Source organism: Falco rusticolus, chromosome 1, assembly GCF_015220075.1.
Source record: "Falco rusticolus isolate bFalRus1 chromosome 1, bFalRus1.pri, whole genome shotgun sequence".
In the NCBI taxonomy this organism is placed as follows: Eukaryota; Metazoa; Chordata; class Aves; order Falconiformes; family Falconidae; genus Falco; species Falco rusticolus.
The window spans coordinates 29,702,822-29,722,252 of NC_051187.1; the positions used below are offsets into that span (position 1 = coordinate 29,702,822).

Sequence of the window (19,431 nt, forward strand, 5' to 3'; positions counted from 1 at the left end):
TTGGATGTTTGGAGGGCAGGATTTGGAACGGGAAGAGCTGCACTCAGGAGGTCCGGACGGTGTTCCCAGCTCTGTCACAGCCTCCTTTCAAACGCAAGGCACTTCACAGCCTAATTCAAGTACCCACCTACCTCTCTTCCTCCTCCCTGGATTTCCACCAGCCATCAGCATCCAGCCCTTCTGAAACTCAGACCCCTGAAACCAGGTGAGGCACAGAAAGGTCATTTGTCTGCACAATACAGTTTGCACCACCCATCAAGGCTTCACAGCTATAAATTCATTTTCAATATATGTATCTCCACTTTGTGTGTAACTATAGTCTGGGAAAAGCTTTGCAACATCTGACATTTGCAAGAGATCAAATTAGATCTGTTAACAAAAATTTCTATGGTGTTTCCAGCAGGATAAAGGATTAAAAAAAGCAGCCTCTAGGCATTGTGTATGTTCTTAATGTATCTGTGCTTCTAAACTATCTTTAATTAATGAAATATCCCAAAATTACTTATTAATAAGGATCTGTGGGCTTTGTAAACTCCAGACATTTTGCATGAATTAAAGAACAATATAATGAAGTTTTAATGAATACAAAGTCACAGTTAATGCAAAATTTATATATAGCATGCCAGAGGGAAAAGGAATTTAAAAGTACTTTTAATCATAGGTTATTGGCAGCTGGATAGCTCATTTTTATACTTTTCTAATGGGTGCTTGGTATTTATATTATCACATCTATCATGCTAGCATGGTATATTGTCTGACTTCGTATAGTTCAGAAAGTCAAATGGAGACCAGCTCATTTAAAGCTTCATTTGCTAATGAGGCATTTCTGCATCCTGCAGCGAGTGTGGAGCTGGGGTCCACAATGACTCTGTTCTTTTGATTCAGTCATGGGCTACCTGAGAGGGGCTACTCAGCTACATTTATAGGCAGTTTCACTCTTGCTGAATTACTACTAGCAGTATTTGACATATTCTGCAACAGCCTTAAGCTTACTGGAGCTAGCGAGCTGAAATCCATCACAGGGTGGAAGAAATACAATAGACTTTACTAGTTGCAGCTAACCATGGGCATCTAGATTTTGCTTTAAGTAATGGAGTACAGACCTCTCAGTGCACACATGTATCCCTTCTAGCAACCAACAACTTATTATACAGACACCAGGCACATTTTCAGTGTACTTTCTTCCACTCCTGTTCACCTGTGACCTTCTCCACAAGCCAACCACGCATACCTAACTAGCAGCAAGGCTTCACTTGTCCTGGGTTCTGCATAAGAGAACAGGACAAAACTTTCAGAGAGCAGTAATTTTGTAGTGGGGTGAAGCTGAATTAAAACCAGTAACGAATTAAGCTACAAATGGTTCCATGACACCCAATCAAAAGGAAAATAAGACAACTGAGTGAAAGTTGAAACATATGTAATATATAATATATATATGAATCAATTTAACTCTTATCAATGCTGAATGCATCCAACACAATTGTAAGTACATCCATGATTTAATGCATTAAATACATAAAATACCACAAAATTCAAATAGTGCAGGTGATACTGAATGCCAGAGGTTCGCTACAACCACTGCAACTGTATTTTAGGAAAAACAAAACAATGTTTTAGTGCTTCCATTTTACTGTTTTAGTATGCTCATCACAGTATTTTTTTCCCTTTATAAACTGGAAGGATACAGAGCTAGAAAACAATTTAGTCTTTCACATTCAACATGACATTTAGTAAAAAAAGTTACAAAACTTTTAATAAATGAGCACACTGGAATTCTTCAGCTAACATAACACAGGATTGTTGCCTTATAGCCAATAAAGAACTTCAAAACAAGGAAGCAAAATGCTGTCTTCAACTGCAATGATGTTAATCCGGAGTCATGACAGTAAATTCCATGGAAATAGCCTGGAGTTACACCAGGAATAAGGAGGCGGCAATTGCTCCCTCACTTTCTGAGCCCCCAGAAGTCTATCAACTAAAAGCTTAAAACAACAAGAAGTTCACATCAAAATGAAGCGGCAATTACCTTCAAGGGTACCGTGAGATATTTCAAGATTGAAATTGTTGTGAGTCAAGTCAAATGGGTTTAGTGCATTATGATTTGGCTTTATAAAAACATTTAACTGCATACTACATATAGAACACCCATGTTTTGCAGTCAAGTAGTTAAAATCACTGTATATTCCTTACAGGTGACAAACACATGGACTGGAAAAAGGTAGCTAAAAATCCAGTTTAAAAAATAAGAAAGCAGACATTTTATGAAAGAAATATTGTACTTGCAACTGTAACTTATGCTATTGGTGCTCCCATTAGATGGGCTGCTGATGTAAGTCTAACCAGAAAAGATGCACTCAGATATATATATAAAAATCAAAACAGGTAGGTGCCTCCTTCCAGGCTGGAAAAAAAAAATCCAAGATATATGGCATATTTAACCAATAGAAGGGAGCTAAGCTTTACCCCAATCCTTTCATAATGCACTTAATGAAATATTTTTTTCTTTTAAAAGAACCATTGGTATTAAACAGAGCTTTTGCTTTACATACAGTATTGGTATATACAAAACACACACAGAACAAAGACAGATGCAAAAAAACCAAGCAAGTGACTTCAGAAGTTCTGAAGCTCAGGAATATTTTGGTACAGGTCCAAAGTCTCTGGATTTGAGAAAGCTCCCCGCTGCTCAACTTCTTTCCCTGCAATTATTTGCTTCACAGCTACTTCCACTTTTTTCCCATTTATGGTATACTGAAAAACAAAACCAGCAATGATAAAATTACACCTTTCATGCAAGTAGCTTTAAGGAAATATTCATGAAACCCCCCACCAATCCCAGAACCCAATCAAAATTTAGCACAATGGTTTTCCCTTCTGTTACACTTGAGGCACCAGAATCTTTCTTCCGAAAAATCACTTGAAGAATAAGTGGAATTTAAAGAAGAGTTTGTATATGATTTTAGTTTATTACTCCTATTTAGTAATAGCATGAGAATCTGATCAAGCTTCAACTTAAACCAATGAAACCAGATCAGAATCATGGTATAAACACTAATATCTTAACGTTTCATATTCTGACACATCCAATTTTCAAACAATTTTTAATTTTTTAAGGGTGGGCTGAAAAAAAACAAGGCCCAACTCCATTAACTTTGGAAGAAGAAAAGCATGACTTTCCTACCTTAAATGGACAGTCTTTTTCTAATAAAGTGAAACACTGAGCTTAAATGGTCCTCTACATTGAAATGTTTCAAAACAAACCATAACAAACAGAAGCTTCACTTCCAGTTACGATTCACACAAGATTACATTGCATTACTCCAAAACAAAGTGCACTGCAGGAAAACCACAAATCTAATTCTCCTTTTCTTGGGATCAGACCACTGTAATTTCTGACTAGTAAAATACAGTAAGGAAGAACTACTCCAATGGTAACAGCAACTATCAAGGCCCATTTGCGATTATGATCTCTGCTTTTACAGGCACTGAGGCTTTAATACGACCTTCCTTGAGCTGGTACCACTGAGAATTTTTGGGGGACAGCAACTTTGAAAAGCTGACCTCCAGATCTCAGTCTTGTTTCTGTTCTGCAGAAACAGAAACTGCCCTTGCTTTACAACTGATTCTGCTGATCAGGAAATCCAGGTTGTTCCTGGACTCCAAAGCCATGGAAACTCCTGAACTCCAGACATCACTATTTTTTATTAGAGACCTTTTAGAGCCAGGCTAAGTAACCCTCAACTTGCAATATTGACCTTCATACTAAAAATCAAACTTTTCCTTATTAAAACTACTGAAGTCATGTGAATCCTACCCTCCTGAACCACACTGATCAACCACTCTTCCTCCTCAATGATTATCAACCTAATTTTTGCAAGTGCTCAGAAACCAGAAGACCTCAGTGGCCTGCAAAGGAACTTTAAAAAAAGATCGGACAGACTGTTCAGCAAAACAAATTTGTTTACTTTAATCAATAAACATCTTGTGGATGATGACCAGAATGCTTATGTGGTCAGGGCAGGACTAGAAAGATTTACACTAAGAGTCTGCAGCATTTCAACACCCAAGTACCTCAAAAAAACCTGCTTTGTACTACTGAAGTCCTAATCATTTCAACACAGCTACTTCTACCAATCTACAGTCAGGATTAGATGGTATTTTCAGATGAAGATTCAAATACATGACTAAAAGTAGCAGAAAGTAGAGAGCTTTCCCTTCCAAGCAAAACTTTCAAAGAAAGATGGGAGACTGCTTTGATCACTTTACTACTGCATATTTACCTGAAAGGTATTTAAAATTCACTCAGTTGGAAATTCAGTCATAGTGTGAACTAATTAATGATCTATGACAGGGGCAGCCTATCACCAACACCTCACTGCCGTCAACTTTGGGCTGTACATTCAGGTGCTATACATGGCTTACAAGTTCAACACTTCATGCAGAAGCTAAGTTACAGCCCAGAAAATTTAGTCTTCACCATTTAATAGGTGCAGGGGGTCTTACACTCATGCTAAGAGGTCATTTTGAGCCAAGTATTATTTGCCAACAGTGGCCTGAAACAGAAGTAACTCAACAGATCAGAACTAGCTGGCTGTGCGCACCGAGTCTGGGGATCCTGAACCACTTTCACATAGAAACCCACATGGGCAGTAAATACATATCAGAATATCAGACAACTGGTCTTAAGTCTCAAGTCTTTTCTCTAGGTACACTCAAGTCGATGTGCAAATGGACATGATAATGCACTCTGTACCCCCATTCTGCTGCTCATAGAGCTGTTGAGGAGAACAGAGAGGACTATAAAAAATAGGCGTTGCAACTGAAGAGTTCATACAGCAAGGAAGACCACTGCAAGTAATGCAGCTCCAGAACACTGAGCATGCAGAACCTTTAGCTGTACAAATTTCTCTCCCCTCTCTGTCATAAGCACGACTATTTTATTGTAGTTACTGCTACAGTTAAGACAGCAATAGAACTACACTTAAATGGCTAAACAGATGTAAAAGTGAAACTGTTTACAAAATGGTTTTATGAAATTGCTCAGTGCTCTCAGCTTTCATAAGAATGTCACTTGAAACAAGAAAACAAAACCAAAATAAGCTTATGGGGAAAAAAAAAGGAAAAGCTAAAGTTAAATTACCGTTTTAATATTTTCCTTTAAAAGGCTTAAGTATATATTACTGAGAAAATACAACGCATTTATAAACTGAGAATGGGCATTTTTAGGTATTGTTAAAAAACAAAAACATGCTTAGCTGAAAAGGAGATGAAATGATGTTGCTAGGCAACATAGACAAACTATTTATAAAGCTTGAATACACTTTTGAGATGCTAAAATTTCCACACATGTGGGTTTGAAGAGCAATGACAACTGCTCCTTAATTACTATTCAAGGTGACAAAGAAAAAAAGTAGGCAGCATTTTTCATGACATACCGGAATGCCTTTGGTTTCTAGAATGAGGCTTGGAACATGCCTGGCAGAAAGTGCTATACGTATTGCATCCTGAATTCTTTTCACCAGATCCTCACTGAACGCATGGTTTAATGCCATCTTCAGGAAGAGTATCACCCTCTCCTCCCCATCTTTGTTGTACTGAGGGACACAGAGGCTATCAGAAACCTCCTCAAAGGCTTCAACTGAAAATAAAGGAAGAGTCCTTATCAGAACCTGCATTTGTATTATTAGCCTGGATGTACAATTTTTTATGGCTCCACCAAAAGAAATACCACTTCCCCTAATGCTGCAAAGGCAACACAGGCCTCCTGGCTAGATTATTCTACAATAAGCTTCCCCCGGTGCTCTGAAATTTTAACTCTTGCTCAGGTGAAAATCCAGGTTTAAGGACCGTATGTATTTAGGCTTTTACATGCTTGTTACACTAAGCTATTTTCTGTGGGTTTCCTCACAATCCCTACTGCTGCACAGACAGAAAACTAACATTCCTGATCACACAACAAGGAGAGCCAACAAAGAGGTCCTTAAGTCTCAGATTAGCACCTCTGCAGGCACACAGCTTCACCACTTTTCACAAGACAGAGCTTCTTTGAAATATGAAGCACAAGCTCAAGAACGTCTTTAATTAGGAAAGATACGATAAACCAGTGTCAAGAGCTTGCCTTGGCAGGGGGAAGCCTCAGAAGTTAGGTATTCTCTTATAAATCTACATGATACTATTTGTTTGTAAGGCTTTACATGAAAGCAACACGTTACAAAGAACACACCTCAACTAGTCTTTTCCAGCCCTACAGATACTTCAGGAAATTTCAATTCCACAAAATTTTGTGTCCACAAAACTGAATTTTGCTGTTAATGCAAATATGCTCTATACTGTCTTTCATTTGAAGAACAGCAAGTCTTCTATTACTTAATCCTTCCAAACACCTTTACAATGCTTACATTTCAGATTTAAGGCAATAATGTCACAGCTGAAAGAGGTGAAAAGTTGATTTAATACCTATGTTATAGATTTCAGAACTTCCGAATCTCACTCCATTTGGATTTAACGTACCATCACTGAAAAATCACACACAAAACAAATCAGCATTAAAATGTGATTAGTTTGATGAAAAGAGAAAAACTGATGCAATTAGCAAGGTCTCTTTGCATTTCATGCAGTGAATATGCAGCCACATTAGAAACAGAACTTCAAAAGAATCTGATGCAAAAAGGCATTTTTTGCTTGTTAGAATGAAGATGTACAGAGGGCTTCAACATTATCCGTTCACCTTTCCCAATCCCTCCCCTCTCCAGGAGCCTACAAACACACAAACACCACTGATGACAAAACAGACCAAGAATCCTTGTAATACCCAATATTGCAATTGCACATCATTACTTTACATTACACTTATATTATAGCTGGAACTTGTGTTTCATATATAGCAGCCTTACACCATATATGCCTGTTGTAGTAGGTCTATTTGTGACAATGCAGGCACAGCTTCAAAGCATTCACTCAACTTTGTTTTGAACAGCAACTTTTAAATGCAAACAGAAAAATGGAGCTCCAATTGTGATCTGGAGTGTCTACAATCACTAACAAGTGCAACTTAATACCTGACCTTCCATAATTAAGCTTTGCTGTAAAGCAAGTCAGTGGAAAGCCAAGCCCAGGAAAAAACCCAGAAGTTCCTGCATTTCCAACAAACCCTCTTATAAATAATCATCATAAACCATGGAACACAACTGCCTTGTGTTCACATATACAAAAGTGAGGCAGAAATTTGAAATGGGCTTCCTTCCCTCTAATCCCATTGCTCTGATTGATTTAAGGATTGAAATTCACAGGACTGGATTTAACAAAATTAACATAAAGCTAACAGGCATAATGGAGAATAATCATCATGCTCTAAGGTGAAGTTCGCAAATTTTAACACTCGTGTACTCAGAATATTTTTACCAAAACACTATACCTGCGACCCAGCATGACAATTCCTCCTGTCTTGGGATTAATTTTGCAGTAATCGCCATGTGCCCAAACACCTATTAGAAAATGAGAGGTTAAGCAGCTGATTTCTTACTGATCCAGCCATGGCAGGCATTTGTATAACTCAACTCATACTAACTTAGTAAAACACATACAAAAATTTAACATCTCAGATACACTTCAAGAACTACCCACAGCAAATGTGACAGTACTTAACTAAGTAAACAATCCACATTGCATTTACTACAAAGAGCTAGCACACACAAGAGCAGCTCACACATACTATCAAACCCTGGGTTATCTTCCAATTGCTCGTTTGCATGACTATACAGCATCCTTTAGAAAACTGATGAATAGCAGCTCTGAATACCACATTTTGCGGAAACTGGAAGAATCTTCCACAAGGTAACAATATTCCCACCAGTCTTTCTTGATCCACTTTTTATAATGTATAGTTCTGTGCAAGCTTTCCTAGCTTACACAATAGGTCTTAACAATTCCCTAAGGAGCTTATGCGCTTAATGTTCTTGATTTATGTTAACGGAAAATCAGATTTAGTTTTTCAGAGCTGAAATAATTTTTGTATTAAGATTGATACCACTACAGCTGCCTGCCACAAACAGAAATGCAAGTCAGTTCTACTCAACTTTTCCTAAAAAAACCCCAAACGTCAATTATTTGCACATGCATGGGCACATAAGACCATTTTCTAACTTAACCGTTACAACCTTAAGCTTATTTACAAGGAAAGACAGAAAAGGGAGTTTCAGACAGAACCTTGGGACCATAGTGATTTCAGTCTAACCTGTCACACTTTTTTTTCCATTTATTGTTGTCAGGCTTAAATGCAGACTGCAACTTCCACGTTTCCTCAATTTTCCTATATGATTATCTCCTGCCATACATCCTGACTTCTCCTCTGAATCAATACTGTATTGCTGCTATTTATTAAAAAGCTTCTGCCTCCAAAAAGCAGCAGCTTGACATCCTGGCTCCTATAAAAGCCTCTGCTCAGTAGGCAGCAAGGAGTTCAGCATCACTGTGCCACATAAGCAAAAGCTCTGGATGAGCAGAGTCCTCCACAATTATTAGGAAGAAAGCCTCGGGCCCACACTATCTGTTCCTTTACTCTTACCACCACTGGAAGACTGTATGAATGCAGAATATGCACGTCTGAGGCAGCATATACTTAAACCTCATGCTAATGAGGTAGCAGGTCAGCACGTATCCCTTAGAATCCACTCCTCTGGCTAGGTAAGAACCTCTGGCAGAGGTGCAGTAGCACTCGTTAATGGAGGATTGCTCCCTGACCTATTCAGCACTTTCATTTCACAGTCACGCCAAGAAGTCTATGTCTGTGCTACAGATCATCAGGCTGTTACAGTCATATCTGCCTAATTTAGAGCAGAAGCAAAATGGGATTGGAGCTTTCCAGAGATTCTTATTAAACTCATTTGGATCCATATTCAAAACAAAGCACTAGAAAACAGAGTGAGATACCATGAAACATGCCATAGAGTTCTCACCCTGGAAATCTAGATTCAAAGGTGCACCTGCTATAACTGAGCAAGAATAAACCTGTGCTTTCCTAACAGCAGTAATATAATCTATATCCTTGGTCAGTCTGAGCAATATCCAAAGCCCTTTGGTACATACCTGGGAATTTTGAAAAATAAGCCTTCCTGTATTTGTTTCCATTCTCATCATTCCAGAAGTGCGTAGGCTGACAGGGAATAGGCTTGGTACAAACCAGCTCTCCACTTTCACCCCAAACTGGTTTTCCTATTTGCAAAGAAAGATGTATTTTTGGCATTTCCCTTCTGTAAACAATGGAGTACCAAAGCAAAGAGCATCTATAGTCACTACTTACATGCCAGATGCCAATGTAGGTATGAAATAAGCTGTGACTGGTGGTCTTAACAGCTTGTGCTCAATTCCTAAACTCATCCTTATCTTAACCTCAGTAACTCCAAGAGAGTTACACCACAGGGTGGAAGACAGCCTGGCATCCACAGCAATATAGCTAATCAACACACACACCCCAGAGTCCAGAACTTGGCCTTGATGTGCCTCAGCAGAGTAACAGAAAAGGAGAGCCTTCATACACATTGAATATCTTCACTAGTCCTGTATGATCCAGATCAAACGGATGCAGGTTTTATGGAACAAGTTCCCAAAGTGAAACCACCCATTTAACAGCTGACAATTTACCCATCTGATGAATGAAACTTAAGGCCATAAAACTACTGTATTTCGTAAGAACATACAATATTTTGAGTAATAGTTACCTTCATCATTCCATGCTTCTACAGCCATTCCAAGATTTCTGGCCTGAATTTCTCCTTTGTAAACTGGAATTGTAACATTCTGACCCATGAAACACGAAATTATATCTGTCCCACCTACAATAAAAGAAGTCCATTTAAAATACACAGTACTTTTTGGAAAAAACAAACCTGAAAACTACATATGAACTCTAGAACAGCAAATACCAACTTTGGCAAATGCTTCTGATCCACATTAAGCAGCACAGGGTAGAGAGTACTATCTAGGACAGGGGTCCTCAAACTATGGCCCACGGGCCAGATATGGCCCCCCAGGGTCCTCAATCCAGTCCCTGGTATTTACAGAACCCCCATGCCCCCCAGGGGAAACCAAGCAGCCACAGATGATTTCCTGCCACTTAAACCGCGGGCCAACCCCCTGTTTAAAAAGTTTGAGGACCTCTGATCTAGGACGTTGCACGACTTCTAACAGAAGGAGCTTTCTTTTCTTACTTTATATGTCTTTATATGTGTATGCCCTTGATGCAGAAATATTCCTTAAGGCATAAGTTTTCTTCTTCCAGCAGTTTCTTTAATGACATTTAGGGAAATTTCCATTTTATGAGACTGAGAAAATAAACAGGCCCTAGTTTACAGACTTAAGAAATTTAAGATCACTTACAAATGTTTTCTTGTTTGCTTTCATTAAAGTTACCAGTCAAGATATTCTACTCAATATTTACTTAGTTTTTGTCTTGTTCTCATTAGCAGGGGGGGAGCCATATCTATAGGATGAACAGTTATCTTAACAGCAACAGATACTGTCAAAGTGCTTATTAGCTGGAATATTTATAGTCTTTTTAGGACTTCAAGGAAGTACAATTGTTAAGACACAAATCAATTGTTAAGAGTTACTCAAATACAGCCTTCTGTATTTGAGACTATTAGTGTCTATAGCAGCAAGTTCAAGATTCAGCACTACTCTTGCTAAGACCAGAGTCAGAGGTGACTCCAGCAGCAGAATAGTCAGACTTTAAAAATCAAACTGAACTGAATTAAAAAGCACTTTGAAAAAGCCAGTCCTTGTTAAAAAGCAGAATAAAGAGTTCTGTGGTGGACCTTATGTGAATAAAAGCTGCCTCAGCTATGACTCCTCACAACAAACTGCACAGTATGTGGGCTTGATATTTCTCTAATTATATAATTTACAAAAAAAAAATATCTGTCTGCAGTGCCAATTACTTGGCACAAAATAATTGAAATGGGAACATGGAAAAAACTCTCCAAGAGGTATTTTCTGCTAAAGTCAGCTATTTGCAGAACGGTGTGTTCTGTAGGTTAATAGACTCTTTTCTTGATCTCACCCTGCTACCCCTAAGGACAGCCAGCCAAAATAAATGATCTTGTTTAAGAAAAAAAAAAGCTAAAACCCAAAACATCCACCATGTCAGAAATACTCCACCAAAAAGCCTCTGAGTGTAGGAGCTTCATTATGGCACACCGAATTATGCAGAAAATCTCTGCACTAAAAAGACAGTTAATTCCACTTCAACATAACCAAGCCTGAATGATCCAAGGCTTAAGCTTCCTAAATATACAGCTGCAAACAAGCAAGAAAGAAATGCACAGGCAATGAACAGAATTAGTAAGATGCACGCAGCATAAAAAGCATCACCTGAAATGGATCCCAGGAGGACATTGCTTTTTATGTGTTTGTAGACATACTCATAGCTTTGAGATTTGAGCAGTGATCCTGTAGATAGTATAGTGTGGAGTGTTTGGAGGTTGTGTGTTTCACCTTAAAAAGAAGGAAATCAAAATAGGTTAAAGTAGGATTTTCACAAGAGTTTGTAACTATTTGTCACTACAGTCTAGAATAATTACATAAAGGACTTTTTGACAAGATAACAGGGCCAGAATCTGGAAAGAGAAGGGAGGAGGGAAGACAGGAGGGATTCAGTAGGTTTTTTGAAGCTTACATGGCTTTAAATTCTTCTCTTCTAGCACAGCCAGCCACTTTGCACCCGTTCCAAGGATGGTGATCCTAGAGGGAAAAAAGTTTAAATGTTTTGCATATTTAAATATGCTAAGATTCTGAAGACCTGCAGTTCCCAAGGCAGTAAGCAGAGGCTGTTACACACTGTACATTGATTAGTCAAGCAATGCAGTCTCTTAAAGCTTTTTAAGTGCAAGGCACATCCTTTTGAGTAACGAAAATTAGTCAGATCACATGTCATTCCTGCAGCTTTAAAACTTTTAATTCTATCTTTAAATATTAAGCAAAGCTCTCCCACTTCATGGAAAACATTCTCTTTCATTTACAGGAATTCATAACTGCAGAACACCCCAAAGACATCACAGAATATGTTATAACATTTATTTCATTAATGGGCCATAATTGCCACTAAGCTGTTTAATGCAAAACTGCTGCCTTGGTACACTCTTACATATAAAAAATTTTGCCATTTCAGGGCACAGTTTAACAAAGAATACTTCACTCTGAAGACAGTAGCCAGCAACCTTCTCTTCAGATAGCTGTTCTGTTTCCACTGATGGAAGTCTGAGTTGCAGGTGCCTAACTGAACATGAAATTTGGCCAAGCTCACTTAACAACTGAAGTCCACCCTTGCAAAAAGTGCAATTAAAGCCCTCCTGTACTACATGACTAAAACATGAAACAAAGGCTGCACCCCTTCCCTACTCTATCACCAAAAGCACTAGTTTAATGTTTCTGTTGACTTTCAGGAAATCCTCTTCCCAGCTTTCTGCTAATTAATTTTATATTACAGCAATAAAATCACTGAAGGAAACTCAGAGACAGATAAGGGTAAGGGATACGTCTGAGTGCACAGAACACGGACAATACATACATCAGTAGAACTTAAAATCCTGCTATCTTCGCTTTTACTCCAAAGGCAAGATGGAAGATGGAACAGCTCTTGAGATAAAGAGTTTCAGACACAGAGAGGCTGTTTCACAGTATCAAAAGGGGATGTCTTCACTTGCCATTTAGGTGGATGACAGTTACTGAGGCTGGCACCTCTTGAGTAGGGACAGGGAAAGGCTATTTGCACAAACACATCTGTGCACAGAGCAATTTATCAGGTACGTGGGAACAGCACCATGAAAGCCCACAGAAGTATCCTGCTCCACCAGTTATCACGTACCACAATCATGTGAACTATTCTTACACTCATGTAATACCTTACTTCCACGCTACAAAGTATTGCCTATTTTACAGTTGGAATATGTAACGCTTCTCTGTATTTTTAAGCTCTTTGACACTTCCTCTACAGCACATGTAGAACCTAGTCTCCTATTATTTCCTTCCCAATGCTATGTAATTGGTGGATGGTGACTAAATACAGTTCACTTGAACAGATCTTTAGTTGAAGTCCACTTCAGTATTTCTTGTCATGCAGCATGAGATATCTTGATGATAATATAAGAATATGGTATCTCAAGGAAAGCATGGTACGTCTTCAGAGAACTAAGGTGGTCTTAACATGTTGAAGCCTTTTTTTTTTTAAAATACGTAACATATGACTGAGTTGGGAACAGACTGCGTTATGAAGTACTACACAGATGGCTACTGCTTTTAGCGCCAGATTACAAAAGTGAGACATGCAGACACATTTCAGTTATCTTCACTTACTTTTGGCATGTAGAAACAATGCTTAAAAATAAGCTGTGTTATTTCTTGATTCTCAATTTTTGCCTGTTGTTCTACTGCGGGTTTTTTTGGGGGGTGAGAGGTATCTAAAGTTTGTGGGGTTTGTGTTTCTTTTTTTTTTTACTGAAAGCCTTTTGACTAGGTGTTAGCCTTCAATTATAATAGCCAGAGACAAAGTGTCAGTCTTTAAATATTGCATGTCACAAAAAACAGAGTGAAGTTTAAATTATTAAATATCATGAATCAGAAATGGAATCTTTTGGCATCCACTTTCCAACACAAATGATTTAGTTTTAATTATCAATTAAAAATTACACTCATTTTACCAGTAAAAACATTCAGAACTACTCCTTACATCAAGCTGGCAAAATAGGAAAGTTACAAAAAAATTAGTTTAACCAGTGTACAAAACTAAATGCCACCACAGGATTTTGCAGCTGTTTATCCAATACCTGCCGTTTCTCTAGGCTTCAAGAGAGGGTACTATGAGCATTTTTATGCACAAATAACTGTGTAAAACAATTAACAAACAACTTGGCAGGGAGAATTAACCATCATAGATTAAAAGGCAAAATATGAAAATATAAGCAACCTTGCTGAGCTTTTCCAGTCAATTTACATCTTTAAGTCAAAGTGCTATACTGAGTCTTATGTTGAGCTACTTGAAAAAAAAGGATTCTTATTTTCTAAGTTCTGAGTGTGCTGAGAAATCACTCTTCAGATTGCTCCCAACTACTGCCTTTTGAAAACGCTGCTCTTGAAAACTGACTATTGAACCAGAATTCTTTGTTTGCCTCGAATCCAAATACTTCACTCAAATTTGAAACAATCAGTTCTTTGTCTCTTCTGCTCTCTCAAAGACAGTTTCAGTACAAAATTTCAAAAACTAGTTCCACTCAAGGCTAAGTCAAAAGATAAACTATGTCATGTTACATACTAGGCTCTGACTAAGGGAACAACACCTTTAATGAGGTCGCTTGTGTGGGCATCATAACAGCAGCAAAGGCCATTATCCTTCCATTTAATCTTGTTTACATACCCTAGTCTATCAGTCAAGTCCCAGAGCACATTTGGTGATGGAATTAGAGGAGATCCATCATACAGGACCACTGAAGCTCCTGTAGCAAGTGCAGTCACTAGCCAATTCCACATCATCCAGCCAGTCTGGAAAAAAGAACACACCTGTATTAGTTTCGATCTTGCTCAGCTAGTCATCCACTTTTTTGGCAACACTATCACAGAATCAGGAGTGTCACTTGCTATCATAAGCTGCTAGAGGACCTACTAGAAAGTGATGGACATGTGTAGCTCTTGGCAGAATCACCTGGAACAAAACACGCTACCTGCCCTTATGCATGAGCTGCCATCTTCCCCTTAATTTCCTTTGCCTGAAGTTTTCCTGCTTTAAGAAACTGTTCAACCAACAACTGAGTTTATGCCCATCTCTTGCTGATTAGGTATAATTGTTTTATTTAGGAATCAGAAAGTAAGGCTGGTGCACTCCTTAGCCTCTCACCTGTCCCAAGACTGGATCAGCTACATGTTCCTGATGGATGTTTACCTAAATCATCCTTACGAATACTTAATAAAGATGGCAATTCCGTAATTCCCTATACATACACTTTTAAAGCATGAGTCAAGAGACAAGAAATTTGGGACAAGGCAATTATAACAACTCCATGGAGTCTGGAAATTGACTATCACTGTTGAAGTTTAGAAAGGAACTCTTGAGGAAAGACATTAGCCTTCTCAAACAGTTACAGTAATAGAAGACTTTGGAATAATTTTCCTCAGCACAGCATAAAGAAAACCCACTATGTACCTGAACTCCTACATAGATCAGGTTTAGTCCCTTTCCTTTACTGAACTTAAAGTTGGCCAGCTTCTTTCCTTCACCACCAAAACAGAGTCACAACAGAAATTCTCATCTTCAGCATGGTCTAGCTTTGCATGATGCAGGAAGGTGGAGCCTATGTTGCTGGTGATATTGATGAGGCAGATCAATAAGCCTAAGAGACTGTAAAAAAAATCAACTTACTTCCTCACTAATTAGATCAGAAACATTTAACACTGGTTTGACCTTTCATCAGAAAGGTTCCCGATGCATTTTATTATTCCACCTGATTTTTTTTCAACTCAGGGAAGTAGGACAATCCCTTGCCGAACAAGAATTAAAAATACATAAAAATGTACTTGTAGACTTGTATGAAAAGCTCTCCTATCTTTATAAGGAAAATAGATTGAAGTGTTCTTTAAAATGCCTTAATAAGCCACACTTGCCGTTGTATAGTACATAAGAATGTCATTGCTGGTCATGTTGCCATGAAGAATGTGTTCCTTCAGATGCTGTATTAGCGTACCCTGAAAAAGAACAGAGAAAGAAAAAAATCAAGTTCACACAAGTGAAAAGCAAAACTCTTGACAGCACATTCAGGCTTCAGAAAAAACCTAATGTTGGCAATACTTTGCCGGATGCACTCCAGGATTAACGGCAAGTATTTCCTTTAACCACAACTGAACTAAATCCCAGGGCCTATCTACAACAGCAGCAGCAATTACATTCTCCGTTTTCTCACACAACTTTTCAGCGTCTCTCATTAGACCTCAGCAATTCCCACCGCACATCACTTTTACTCCATGGAATTAATAACTTCCTTCACTTCCAACTCTGCTCAGCCATCACAGTTGCAGAGTACTCCACACAGGCTGGAATTTTAACAGCATGCTTTTACCAGTCATGTTTTCCACGAAAGTAAGCCCTTTGACTTTTCAGTTTCATTTTCAGAATATCAAGGCAACTGGGAGGGATGAAGGACCTAGAACTGCTATAAACTGCAGCAGCTGCTACGCATTAACACTACGTACCCAAGCCATCTTACCTGTTAACATCTAGGAGACAAAAGACCTAACTATATACATCTCTCATGTATGTGTGTGACTAGCAATGTGAAAAAATCTCACTGCTCAAAGCATCAATAGTAATAACGTAGTTAAACATATTGCTCCCGTTTCTCTTTGTTCAAAATGCTGCTAAAGTACCTTCCTGATCATCATTAAAGCGTACCTTGTTAGGATAAATAAATTTACAAACTACTTCATTAAGTCACTTCACTGCACTGACAAATTCATGTAGTTGATTTTAAAATAAAGATGCTTTTTGCATTTATGCAAGGAGTTATAGTGGAACTATTAAGAGCCTCATAAGCACGGAACAAGATTTATGTCGGAAGAAAAAGGTTACAGATGAACATTCGAAATGAAAAAGAGAGTCATGAAACTGGCACACGCTTCAGGAGAAAAGGCAGAAAACATTAAATAAAAATAAAGGAGTAAATCTTATTTTCTCTTTGCAGCTCAAAGGAGCCAGGTCTGAATTCACCTGCTACTGGTTTGAACACACCAAGCTGTCACAATGCTGCCGCCTAGCGGCAGCTGTGTCTATCTTCATTTTAAACCGAAAAAAAATACAAATCAGGATTTAGAAACACTGTTTCTAACTTTAAGGTTGCCAAAAACATTGCAGGTGTTAACATAATTGTTCCATTTATAAAGGTAAGCATCTTTGCCCTGCAGGTGAATCTGAAAGAGCCACACAAGATCGTGAAATTAAAGACACATTAAATTATAAGTATTTGTTTTCTTTTTCCTTCATTTAGTTGGTGCTGGTTTACACTTTTGGAACCAAAACTGTTCTGTTAACAATGACTAGGCAGAGGCTATGAACTGTTTCCCTGCAAAATCTGGTAAGTCACAGTCCAGAAACAGAGGTATTGTGGTAGAAGGTATAGCTGCTCTAAAAAGCTTACAGCCCATGATGCTCTCTCAAGTTTATTTATAGGACTTGTATGACCCTCAAAATAAATCCTCAGCATTGACTATGACACAGATCTGGCAGCTGACAGAAAACTTACTGGTCTGCTTGTCTTCATTGGGCTTAACATACAGCTGATAAATGCGCCGAGCATCTGAGTGTCAAAAAAACAGCGGGCAGGGCTGCTGCTGAACCACATCATCAGCACATAAGGGACCAGTGCTAAGCCGTCACGTAGAGAAAGAGCAGCTACTCATGGTCCTGGTCTCACACCAGCAGCATTCTCTATACAGCGTTCAGAAAGAGCCTGAGTGAGAAAATCCCCACGCGATTTGCCAGCAGTTACACAAGCAGCCTGCGGCAGCACAGCTATTTAAGCCCAGGTCTTGCGAGTCCTCAACACAGACAGAAACAAACTGATCGGAGTTTTATCAAAAAATTCTCCCGTTAAGTAGTTGAGAATATGGAATAAAACTGAAAAGGGGCCTGTATCAACAAGGTAAGAATCGCCACCAATGCTTTTGGGACTTAACAACAACAACTACTCACTGATGTTTTTCAATTATTAGAAAGAACCCTCCAAACGTCTTCCCACAGCATGCCCAATTGTTCAAGGCAATACAGCTTTATTTCCAAGACCAGAAACAAGCTTACTCCCTCTGAGGAACGACTTTTTAAATCATCTCCCACGACCTGGCTTCATTTTCTTTATTTACATATGTTATTTCACTGTGTATCAAGAAAACAGAATATGTGCGGAGAAAACAGAAACATACTGCAGGATTAGACACACAGAGTTGTGAATTTGAAGTAAGCTGCCTATTGGCATCTGTAAGATCAGTACAGCAACAAAACAGTATCGAAACACACTGCAATAATAGAAATGTCTTTACTGAAATGTCACCTCTTTTTGCATTTTTAACTGTCAAACCCAAACCTTGCTTAATCTGAGGCTGGAAAATGAGACAAGAGACTGTGGGCTAATTCTGCTTTTGTTGAAATCAGTGAGAATCCTCCTATTCCAGTGGAAACGAGATTCAGCCCAGAACATAGGAAGCCAAGCAAGCGTGCAGAAGACACCTCAGAATTTCTTTGCATGGATTTTTACCTACAGGCCTTATCCAGACTGACACATACAAAGCACACAAACCATGGGAGCCTCTGATGCAACAGTGTGCTTTTAGGCCAGAGGTGTTAGCACCAGAACTCAAGGGGAAATGACAAAAAAAAAAAAAAAAAATATCACCCTGCGATACAGGAACTAGAGAGCTGCTCAGTGGGAACAGAGAATCCTCATAAATAACATATCCCACTCCCCAAACCATCCCATTCTCTCCTCCCCAGCAAGAATGAGTAGTCTTCACCTGAAGTCTAAGGTAGCTCTGTATGAACCGAGAAGACTATTCGGATGGAGAGCAGAGGCAACAATTCAAGGGCAACCTAAGCAGCCATACAGGTAACATGGAAAGGAAAGAACTGTGCCACACAGAAGTCCTGTTCTCTGAGCTACGTCAGTGTTTTTCATCTCTACTGTTCATCACTGATCACTGAACAAAACACCCGTCTTGTTTTTGCTAATCCATCTCTGCAAGTACTTAACCAGTCTAAAGCCAGCACAGCTTCAAAACAGCTGTCAAGCTTCAAAATATACCTCCTCCTTTCTTCTTCGCAAACACAGGACTTGTGTCCCAAAGGGACCATTTTATGTCACATGCTCCCTGGTATGATCTCCTATTGATAATGTACAAAGTCAGGTGTTTACAGGCAGCATGGGATTTGTCTGTGGGCAAATCCTCCAGTCCTTGCCATCAAAGGGAGGCTAGAACATACACACTGCGGCTGTAACATCAAGGTGATCCTGCCTTCCGGCTACCTAGACAACGCTACAGCCAGTCTCGCAAGATGCTCCTCCTGACTGTGAGCTAACAGCAGAAACTATGAACTCTGGCTAACAGTTGTACCAAATTGTATAAATTAAACTGCACAAATGTGCTAGACAACACATTCTGCCTGCCTTAAGGGGAAAAAGCCCTGCTTTTTATTAAGGACTATACTAATGGCAGAGTTAAAGTTCCAACTGCATGCCTGACGGCTGGAAAAATTTCCTGAACTTTAGTAAGTTGCCCAGAACAACTTTTAGAACATGACTAGAGTAGATGGAAAGCATGTGAGCACAGGTCATTTTGTCAGTAATGTTGTACATACCTCTAGCCACAACAAGACAAAGCCTAAAGCAAAGCCTCCATACAAAGCAA

The 19,431-nt window shown here is 38.9% G+C and overlaps 1 protein-coding gene across 4 annotated transcripts in view; it reads right to left on the bottom strand.

Annotated features, from left to right (window-relative positions):
* Positions 1-1,400: 1,400 nt before the first annotated feature.
* Positions 1,401-19,431, bottom strand: part of AACS (acetoacetyl-CoA synthetase) — a 45,522-nt gene continuing 27,491 nt past the window's right edge. For all 4 annotated transcript variants that reach the window (XM_037375322.1, XM_037375323.1, XM_037375325.1 and 1 more), the window contains 10 exons: positions 15,646-15,726; positions 14,405-14,529; positions 11,672-11,736; positions 11,368-11,490; positions 9,717-9,830; positions 9,085-9,210; positions 7,415-7,484; positions 6,457-6,515; positions 5,436-5,638; positions 1,401-2,751 (listed from right to left, as the gene is read on the bottom strand). In XM_037375322.1, coding sequence (XP_037231219.1) covers positions 2,614-2,751; positions 5,436-5,638; positions 6,457-6,515; positions 7,415-7,484; positions 9,085-9,210; positions 9,717-9,830; positions 11,368-11,490; positions 11,672-11,736; positions 14,405-14,529; positions 15,646-15,726 — 1,104 coding nt within the window. In that variant the 3' untranslated portion in view covers positions 1,401-2,613. The remainder of the gene's footprint in view (positions 2,752-5,435; positions 5,639-6,456; positions 6,516-7,414; positions 7,485-9,084; positions 9,211-9,716; positions 9,831-11,367; positions 11,491-11,671; positions 11,737-14,404; positions 14,530-15,645; positions 15,727-19,431) is intronic.